The sequence below is a fragment of the Lactuca virosa genome, chromosome 6 (genome assembly GCF_052849685.1).
Source record: "Lactuca virosa cultivar CGN04683 chromosome 6, Lactuca_virosa_CGN04683_v6, whole genome shotgun sequence".
Taxonomy (NCBI): Eukaryota; Viridiplantae; Streptophyta; class Magnoliopsida; order Asterales; family Asteraceae; genus Lactuca; species Lactuca virosa.
In genome coordinates this window covers 175742507-175753852 of record NC_136431.1, presented here as the reverse complement: position 1 = coordinate 175753852, position 11346 = coordinate 175742507, and the positions used below count along the sequence as shown (strand labels likewise).

The 11346-nt window shown below is 35.3% G+C and overlaps 1 protein-coding gene across 1 annotated transcript; it reads left to right on the top strand.

The window, feature by feature from the left end:
• Nucleotides 1–9939: 9939 nt before the first annotated feature.
• On the top strand, nt 9940–10986 carry LOC145122091 (uncharacterized). Its single transcript, XM_079057754.1, has 2 exons — nt 9940–10504; nt 10592–10986. The coding sequence occupies exons 1-2, from the start codon at nt 9940–9942 to the stop codon at nt 10984–10986; spliced, it is 960 nt and encodes a 319-aa protein (XP_078913880.1).
• Nucleotides 10987–11346: the final 360 nt, after the last annotated feature.

Here is an 11346-nt window from a genome sequence, read left to right as displayed (position 1 = left end):
ACTACAAATACAGATTTTTGGTGAATTCGTCACCAAATGCGACAGATCCTATACCCGGCCTAAACACCCAATTTTTAATAGAAAGAATTTAGGAATCAACCCAACTTTCATGTAACGTAGTATTATTTTTTATAATAATGATTTTTATAATAATTTGAATTTTTATAATTCAAATTAAATATTTATGCATCATTTACACCATATTTCTTATAAAAATACCATTTATTTTTTTATAAAGATGCTAAGTTTTATAAAAAGTTGACTTTTAAAAAAAAAAGAAAAAAAAAACTCACAATAAACAAGGTTGTCCCCCACCATAGTCTAACATCTTTTATACAAATACATAAACCATAAGGTATCATACACTTAGGTCCCGTTTGATACACATCTTTCCAGGTCCAAACGGATCTTTCCGACTGAATGGACCGGAAAGACTGTTTGATTTGCACAAAAAAATAGGTCTTTCCCGGTAAGATATGTCTTTCCCAGAAAGCCCCAAAATCATATCTTTTTGGCTGAATGGGCTGGAAAGACAATTATGCACCAAACCCCGCCTCTTTCTTTCTTTCTTGGATTATTAATTTTTTTAAATAACTTTTTTTAAATTTTATTTTTTATTGAATTATTTTTTTTCATCATTCAGCACAGTCAATCAGATGTACAATCAAACAGCATGGTTTCTTTCCCAGTCAGAAAATTTTCCCAGACAACACTTTACCAGACAGCACTTTCCCAGACATAAACTATCAAACAGGACCTTAGTCTCATCCATGTCCCCCATACCCCCTACCCACCCCACCATCCTCCCTCCCCTACCCCTTTAAGTTGCGGTCTCCCCTCCCCCTTCCTCTCTTCGTCATCTTCATCTTCTTCACTCTTCCATATTCTCTCAAGAACACTCCATTTTCTCTCAATATTTATCCTCCACAAGTTGGATCTTCATTTTTTTGGTAAGTTTTTCTCCATAAATCTAGTGAGTCTACACATAAAAATACTATTTTTGTTACAATTGCACACATTAATATGTTTTAATATCCATAGGGTAATTCCATCTTCAAGTGTTCCTCAAGCATCTTCAAGTGTTCCTCAAGCATCTTCAAGTGTTCTAAGCTTGAAAACCTTCATCTTCATCTTTATATCCACCAAGAAACACACTCAAGGTGAGTTCATACCCCTTCATTTTCTTTTTATCCAAGTTTTAGGGGGGGGGGGGGGGGAAATACAAGTAAACTTGTATAATAACACAAGTTGTTATGCATGCTTCTTCTTTATGTTGTGTAAAAGTATTATTTGCATGAAATAATGTTATTACCTAGCTACATGAACACTTATATGTTATTTGCAATTTGCATGAAATAATTTGTGTTTTTTTAAAAATGCAAAACTATGAAAAATGAGTATAAATATGGCACATAAAAAGGGTCATAAAAAAAAAAAAAAAAAAAACCATGGTTTTTATGGACACTATATGGGATTTCTAGCAAAAATGGTCTTGACAAGGTTATGACACCATTTTTGTAAGTTTTGACTTAAAATATATTGTTTTAAACAAAAAGGGTTAGCTTGACTTAACCTCCATAAAAAGGTAAAAATAAACTTTACAAAGTTTACAAATAAATTTTTACCGGTTAGTGATGTAAAAAGGCAAAAAACTAGAAAAATTGGCTTTATCATACTAAATGTTCTTATACTTGTGTTAGATGTAAATTATATGTTATAATTTTTTTTAAACATCTAAAATGTTAACTTACACATGTATATATGAATATATATGGACACAACAAACATTTAAGATAAACTATAATGGGTGTAGTTTGTGGGACATTGACGCTATTTTATCATTTTGGGACAAAACAAATAATTATATAAATGTATAATTATTTTACACTATGTTATTACTATGGAAATGTAACATTTCCATTTAAAAGGGGTTTTCATTACGCTATACGTAAACCTGTTGATACAATTATGTGAGACATAGTCTTCACTGTACCTACCAGAGTACACACTAAAGTCCTGAATTATAACCAGAATCTCGGTAAGAGAGCGTGACACTTGTGTATAGATCTATACGGGACTGACAATCCCGCATCTAAGCTATTAGCTACAGCTAGATCGGCAGGTCTGGGGTAACAATTGTCTAACATTCCGACGCCTGAAGAACGTCGTAGCAGGCCAACTCCGGTTTTAGCATGGTTGTAATAACTCACATGAGGAATCAACAATACATTTGGTTTACGGGGTAACATACGTTCAAATTGTTTTATATAAGAATAAAACTACATAATACTATTTTCAAGTACATCAATACTTATACATTTTTGGTCTTAGGGTTTTTAAGACTACAACTCATTTTTAAGAAATATTGGATTTTATGGAAACATACATTATCATTTTACAAGGAAAAGTTACAGATTTTTCACATACAAAACTCTTATGACCTCACCAACTTAATTGTTGACACTTTTCAAAACTACTTGTATTCTCAGGAAATCGTTAAGCAGGTAATCACAAGGTTTTGAGGATGGACATTACGACGTCACACTATTTACTTTTGTCATAATGTAATTGGTATTGAAACAAACAACACTCTGATACAATGTAATATTCCTAATTATATTTATGATGGTTGTGTTGCTTTGATCACTATTATTCAATATGTTGTGATATTGTTCATGAAGTCATCCACCCCCAGATGTTTCCGTCATTCTGGTTTGGGGGTGTGACAAATGTAGCATAGTTTTTTGTAATTATGTCAAGAATGAAGTTTATTATCATAATATTTTTTGAGCTATTATTAGATTATACTTAGTTTTTTTTTTCTAAATTTATGTATTTCCGGTTAATTGCCTTATTCCAAAAAAAGTCATATTCATTCAAGAATTAAAATGTATTATGTCAAAAATATGTATTTTTTTTTTCAAAAAGTCTCCTACAATATTTGTGTTTTAAAAAAAATAAATAAATAAACTAAATAAATACCAAAAAATCAGGATTTAATTATTTTGTTGCCTAAAATAAAGATACACAAAATGTCCATATTATCCCTCAAATGGATTTGAAATTCGAATTCTTGAAAAAAAAACAAAAATAATAAATGCAATCGTATTCTTTCCAGAATGATTTTTATTTTCTCTGATCCAATGTTTAGGATTAAGTTACACATTTACACAATATATGTCATTTATATTTGAACCTAGCCACACACACACACACACACACACACACACACATATATATATATATATATATATATATATATATGATCGTCGGGTTGCAATGATCATGTGTATTGACCATCGTAGGCACTAGGGAAACTTCCCCTATGCCTAATGGAGGCAATCCAAGCTTTTTAGCATTCTAGGAAACCTGTGTATGCTTGTATGACGAGCATACAATTGATAGATGTCAATGTACGTAAGCTTACATAAATATCATATAGTGTAAAGCCTAATCACATTTGGAAATTTTGTGTAGACTTTCTCGTCTGGTCCGCGCAGACCTCCTATTAATCTCATCCAATGCATCGGTTGGGATGCCAATTGACAAAGTACGGATGTACATTTCTGTAGTGGACTAAATCCTATTGTACCTCTTGCATCATAATGTTGTTGGAAATATCAACACACTATTGTCAAATATTTGATTATACCTTCAAATAAAGGTTTATACATTCAGAACCGTGGTTGAAAAAAGTATCATTCAAAGACATATGTTTGTCAAAGTAGTCATGAGATGCTGGTAGGCGGCTTCATTGTCTGTCTGCATATATTTTTGTTTTTCCAGTGTACACTTTCACTTTAAACTTCCTCCTTACTAGCTTAAAGTATCGATCATTCTCTCATATGCTTTTGCAATGCATGTTGCCGCTTGCATCACAAATTCAAATGTTTCCAAAGTTGAGAGAAATAATAGAACAATTGGTGTGGTATAAAATAATAGTGTTGGTATTTATCTTAGATAAAAAGGAAAAAAAAACTTGCTTTTAATTGGGTGAGAGGAGGAGAGAAATCGGAAATGGGGTGCCACGACACAATATATTGGCATACCGATCACCACGAGGCGCGCTGACGTGGTGTCTACCGTGTCATATTTGTAATATTGAACCCTTTAGCGAGTCCACTCCCTGCATGATAAGTGAACCTGACCGTATAGGCGTCCCTTACTCTAACTGATCTTTAAACCGACATCTGCAAATGCAACATCTGGAAACCATTTTCAACATTTAGTTTTGCCTAAAATTAATAGTTCACCCTAGTGGAAGAAGCATTCTCTAGATAAATATAAAGGGAAAATACTCAAATAGAAAAATAAAATGGGGGTAAATTTAAAAATTTAGTCATAAAAAACGTTTTTTCCAGATATAGACACGCATTCCGCGGAGGACCCTCCGCGGACCTCCGCGAAACCATCAATTCTCCGTGAAGCGGGGGTAAATTGGTAATTTCCACCCTATTTTTTTGAGAAAAACGAAGGGGTCCTCTTTTGGTCCCCACCGTTCCCCGTTCCTCGTCCCCCCTCCGCATCGGCCCCTCCAAAGTTTGATCGAAGAATTCAAATCCGGCGAGGACTTCTACTCCGGCGACGACTTCAACTCCGGCGAAATCAAGTCGCAGAGGTCTTTCCTTCACCGATGGACCCCGAATTCCCTGATGTAATGGCCGATGGATACGGTTCCCGGGTATTTCTCACATTCTCATCTAATTGTTAATGTCGAATACGATTCAAATTAGAGGAAAACCCATTTGATTACATTGAATATGTATACAAATTTAGGATTTTTAGGTTTACAGAATATGATTCAAATTGCGGATGATCCATTCCGCGGAGGGGGACGTCAGTCCGCGGAGGCTTCTCCGCGGAGTGATGTGTTTCCAACATTGCAGCCTCCGCGTAAGCTAGATGTCACTCCGCAGAGAGGCCTCCGCGGAATGACCTCTAGCCTCCGCGGAGTGATGGTTTTTGCACAATTTTTATTTTTCTGCTTTTAAGTATGTTGCTATTTATTTCATAATGGAATAATATTTTTTTTTTCAATTAGTAATTTTTTAAATGAAATAATAATTTTTATTTTTTTTGTTGTGTAGCACGAAGATCTTAATCAAAAAGCGGATTTAACTTTGAAAGGCGTGGTGGGGACTATCATTAAAGACTATTTTCCGCGCCTAACACAATCACAACGAGTATTATTCGAAGCTTCCCCCTTTGGAATATTCTTAGGAATGCATATCCCACATGGTGATCCCTTACTTGTGCATAAGATGATGTTGCACGAAGTAAGGTGTCAACAAATATTTGAGATGGGAAGGTTTCTGTTTGATGTAGAGGGGATCTAGTTGGGTATTGGTGAAACTGAATATATTTTGATTTGTGGTTTAAAAGTTGGTCCTTATGTGGATTTACTCCATGATGAAAAGGGCCAGTCAAATTCAAATCTTCGTGCTCGGTTGTTCCCAGAGATTTTTGATGCACGTCTGCGGCTGAAAAGTTTAGAAGACTTAATTATGTCCCCGAATTATTTGGCACTACAAGATGAAGATGTTGTGATGCTTATCCAGCTTGTTTTTATGTTAAAGGGTCTACACGGACGGGACGTTAAAACGGGCATTCCTGCAGCAGTATACAAGCTTGCTAATAATATAGATGATTGGAACAGGTATTACATTTAAAACAGGCATTCCCGCAGTAGTATGCAATTCATTAATTATAATAAATAAATTGAAAATTGCAGGTTTGCATGGGGTACGTATTTCTGGAAATATACTTCGCGTATGATGCGTGGAATGTTTAAGAAAATAGAAGAGTTTAGAGAATTCAAGGAGGCCAATCCCGAATTGAAGAAAGTACACAAGTATACCGTTCCCGGTTTTATGCTTCCGTTTAAGGTTAGTTTCTAATTCATTTTAATAGTTATCATTGTTTAGTTTTTTATACTATAAAATTTTGAACTTCGTTTTGTATATATAATAAGTTTGTATCATGACTTTTATAGTATAATAGAACATTACTTACATTTTTTTCATAGATATGGATTTTGGAGACGTTCCCAGAGGCAACCAAGTTTTATATACGCACGCCGACAGAATTGCCACGGATGAAGGCGTGGAGAAGTAAAACACCGTTGAATTGGGTTCAATGTTGTCGAATAATGAACGTGGCTGTGGTATGGTTTTTATATTAACAATCATCAATATTTACAAATTCCAAAATATTTTCATGTTAAACTAACAATCTGATTTTTGCAGCCTAACAACGAACCTATTAATGTCGAGGCAAACCCGGAGGAGCTGATGTTGCCGTTTTATGTTCGTTATGTCAATTGGACTCTTAACCCTGTAGAGTCTCCCCCACGGCAACATAGTCCCGTCCGAAATAGTCCACCTCCTGTTTCCTCGCCTGCTCGAAAAAGGATGTACAAGTCCGAAATACAAACATCTTCGACTGAATCTGCCACAAATGCTTCTTCCTCGCAACATCTTGAAACAGAAACAAGTTATATGTCACACGACACATCAAGATTGGAAAAGCAGAAGAAGACGAGCACAAAGGCATTAGTGAAGCGTCTACTAGGCGTTGTGGTTGACTTAAGTTCTAAAGTAGACCGTGTATTACAGAAAAAAGATGAACCCGACACAAATTTTGAACCAGACAGAAGGTTTCGAGAGGAGGAAGAGATGATAAATGAAGAGGATGAAGATACACATTTTGACTATGATAATATAGGTAGTCATGGTTTGGAGGGGGAATTTGAGTCTACACCTACGCATGTTGAGCCGTCATTGGACGTGGGTGAACATCACACAAAAGAAATGACTCCTATTGTTAGGCCACAACGAAAGAGGGGTGTTCCATGGTATCAGCGGACTCCGTTCACAGTGGTACAAAACTCATATTTTAAATTTGGTATATTTTTTAAATATTAACGTATTGATAATTATTTAACATGATAATTTTTTAGATGCAATCCACACCAAAATTGAAGAAAATCACCAAAGCAAAGAAAAAAAAGTGGTGAAGAGTCCTGAAAAAGCAAATGAAGACATTGTGAATGAAGAGAGTAATGATGTTTCAAATCATCTGCTGCTCGACAGTGTTGAAGCTGCCAGTACGTTAACTTTTTAGAAAGAATTGAATAGTATTTCTTCCAACCTGAACACTAAACATAGGCTGCATATGCTGACACTGGATGTGGAGTTTTGGTCGAGGTTACTTGCAGTTACTGACGTTGGGTGGTTAATTTCTTCGGTAACATTCGTTAAATATAAATTTTAACTACATATTTAGACGATAATTTATATAAAAAACTCTAACATTTTTATCTTAAAATGTACAACATATTGCGATATTGAGTGCCTTGCTCATGGAAAGACGGCCGGCGAACGCAAGGTGGACGATATTCCCTCAAGAACTTAATTTGCAAAACAGAAAAACATATTTTCTTAGGAATATTGCAAATGGTGTCGGAGGCTATCCTAAATGGAAGGATGTGGATATGGTTAGTTAAGTTTATTAATTATTTATTTTATATAGGAAACGAATTAATGACTATTACATTTGTTTTTGTTTGCAGGTTCTATTCCCCATAAACGTTCCTCATGCCCATTGGTTTTTGGCAGTGCTACATTTAGATATTTGGAAAGTACACATTTATGATTCAGCACGATGTATGAATTACTTCACAACGTACTTGACTGGTGGAGAATTCAAAAGTTTTGGGGATAGTATAATCGAAGAGCTAGATGCGATTGACTACTGGAAGGATTTCCCCGATGGACACAAAGAGAACGCAGTTGTGGAGTTTATTGATATTGTAGACACGCCACAACAAGAATATATTGCTAATAGAGGGGATTGTGGAGTATTCGTAAGCATGTATATGGAAATGATTGCTTCGGGGGTACTGGTGACGAGTGATAAGCCATGTAGAGATGCGGGATTTCTCTACAGAAATAGGATGACAAATATTATTTGGGATACTAAATAACTTGATGTTTGGAAGTTTGTATACATTATTATGAAATACTTGTTTTTAGTAGTTTTGTTTAATATAAACAACTTTTGTATCATATATTTTTTTAAACATAATTCACCAACATATATTACGATACATTAAAAACAAAACAAACATTTGAAATAACATAATAACATTACAGAAAACATTGCAAATAAAAGATGAACGACTAACAAACATTACATAGAACATTACGAATAAAAGAGTCGTCTACATGAAAAAGGGTTTATTTCTAACCAGATTCCAAACGTCCGTATACTCGAACTCAGTTTCATCAAACTAGCACAGGTAATATCCGTTCACGTATTCAAGAAGTTCTTCATCATCAGCATCAGAGCATCACATTTTCTCATAATTGTAGCATCGATTGTACCATGTGACTTTAGTCTTTAAATCCATCCATTTACTAACAATATCAGGTTTTAGTCCTGTTTGTCCTTGTCCCACGTTATAGTTGAACAAAGCTACTAAGCGGGACAATTCATCACCAAGAAGGCAATTAAGGGGAGCTATTACCGGCAGACCCTCGTAAACGGTAATCCAACATCGTGTTAGGACCAACACCTCTGTTGTCGTCCATGGAGATGTACCATTAGTTGGAGCAGACGCATTAGACAGATTAGCTGCATTTGAAGACGTTGGTACATTGGATGCCATTTTGTGAAATGATCCCTTACTTCTAATTCGGACGTATAGATACTTGCTTTACTATATATAAAAAGATAGGTAACGCGGACTGACAAGTCAGTAACGCGGACTGACAAATAGCTATGCGGACTGACAAGTCAGTAACGCGGACTGACAAATAGCTATGCGGACTAACAAGTCAGTAACGCAGACTGACGAACAGCTCTCTGCGGAGTTGAAGGGTGTATATATTGTCATGGATGATCGTTGGATATTTGCGGATTGTCATGTCTATATAAAACGACAAAAAATTATGTATCACTTCATCTAATCTATTTTAGTTCATGTAGTTTGTATGTTTTACAATGGGTTCAAACCCATGGACTGCTAACGGGTATTTGCTTCTAACTCGTGCATATATTAATGTATACGAGAACACCAGTTTGGAGGATATAATGTTTTGGGTCCTATTAACGAATACCTTCAACACTGACGTTGAAACCACCATAGAAAACCATCGCAGCAGGCTTGATATAGCTGCAAAATGGTATGAATTGAAAACAGAAGTTGTGTTATTCAACGATCTTTATAAGAAGATTGAAGACGATCGTGTGAATGATACTGAGGAAGACATCTTGGAGGCGGCTAAAGAAGAATACAAATCCATTAGCAACGGACAACGTTTCGAGTATGAAGCCCCTTGGAATCTTTTGAAAAATGTCCCGTTTTTTTAACTAGTACTGCGTTTTGTATTGTTCTTGTATTGCTTTAATTATATGTAATATGGTATTTATCCTTTTTTTTATGAAAAATAATTCTCATGTTTAAAAACCATACATTCAAACAGGTTACGCGGACTGACAAATAAGTTACGCGTACTGACAAGTCATTTACGCGGACTGACAAGTAAGTTCTGCAGAATAATGTATACTAATTCCTTATAAATTGGACAAGCATTTCCATTTTTACAAGGCGTCGAAAGTTGTGAAAATGAGTTCAGTCAATCAGGTATTAAGAAAAAGTTTCTCCAGCCTACCGACTTTTTTCCATAATCTGCAAAGAACCAATCCTAACACCTACACGTACATTACGAAAGATCAGTACAATCGTTTCCAAATTTGTTTTGTGGCATTAGGATGCGTGGTATGTAATCCCTTATAGTACATAAATATTTAGTTATTTCAAGTTGTTACATTCCTAATCCAACACATGTTGACTTACAGATTCGTATGTTTCTCACGTCTATGATACCAATCATATTCGTTGGTCAAGTACCTCTAATTGGGGCGTATGTAAGATCCATGTACATTGCGGTTGCTTTAGATGGAAATCATGAACCCCTTCTCATAGCGTTTGCTTTGGGAACCATATACTGTGACAATTCATGGTTATGGTTCATGAGGAGGCTTAAAGAATGTTTGGGTGACAATACAGAAGTTGGTTTCATAACCCATATGTCTGATTCTATAGACTTTGCAGTTGAAAGAGTCTACCCTGATTCATATCATGGCTATTGTTGTAAAAATATAGCCGAGAAAATACGCGCTTCCATCGGAAGCAATACAGTCGTAGAGCAGTTGTTCTGGAAGACTTGTAAAGCGTATAATTTATCTCATTTTTATGCATGTTTGAACAACTTAAAAAATGAGGTTAATGGGAATGATCTTGATTGGCTTGACAATATTCCCATTGCAAAATGGGTACGGGCTTGTTTTCCAAGAGTACGTTTCAATGTTAAATTCATTGACATTCCCGTTGTTGTCAATTGGTTTAAAACAAACACGCATGAGTTTCCAATAACAACAATCATTGAAATGGTCCATGACTCGATGCAAGCAGTGTATCTTCAACGTGCTGCGTTTGGATGTAATTATAAGTTATGACATCACTCAAATGGTGAATTGATATGTTATTATACATTATGACATCATAATTTTTGTTTTTTTGATTCAGTTCATTTCACAGGGGATTTTCATGGTCTTATAACCCCTTATGCACTTAAGGTGATACATAAAAGATTTATCCACTCGGATGGTTGTAGGATTACGCATATTGTTGGCGACAGATACGAAGTGACTAAATATTCAACAACTGAAACTGTCCAATTAGACCGTGGTATTTGTAGTTGCGGTAAATGGCAAAAATGCGGTATACCTTGTGAGCATGCTATAGCTTCACTACAAAGACTCGAAATTGCAGAAATCCAGCAAATGGTAAATTTAAAGTTAAGTACAGCGGTGTATCGAAATGCTTATCAAACTGAGACGGTCAATCCTATTCCAACCCTTAGGCATTGGGAAATACCAGTTGAAAGTGTTGTGGTCTTACCTCCACGACAATTCAATTGAACTGTATTGTATGGATTACAACGAATATCAATTTGTATTCAGTTTTATGTTAACCGTAGTTGTAATGGTCTGTTGGCGTTCTTCACTTTTTAATAAAAAATGTTTTCCTTTAAATAAATAATTGTATTCCCATAATTGTAATGTATGGATGACAACGACTAGACAAACAGCTCTGCGGACTGACAAACATTATTGCGGACTGACAAAAAGCTCTGCGAACTGACAACAACTCTCTGCGGAGTGGAAGGGACTATATATAGTCATGGATGGTCGTTGGATTTATGGTATAGAGTTATAATTTTTTTTTTAAATTTAAAATGAGTTCATCTTCAACTTTGTATATTTGCTCGTACAACGAAG

Excerpts from the sequence above, each read along its gene's own strand:
- LOC145122091 (XM_079057754.1), top strand. The coding sequence starts at position 9,940 with ATGTACATTGCGGTTGCTTTAGATGGAAATCATGAACCCCTTCTCATA. Across the intron at positions 10,505-10,591 it reads TCAACGTGCTGCGTTTGGAT|TTCATTTCACAGGGGATTTT; the intron begins GTAATTATAAGT and ends TTTTTGATTCAG.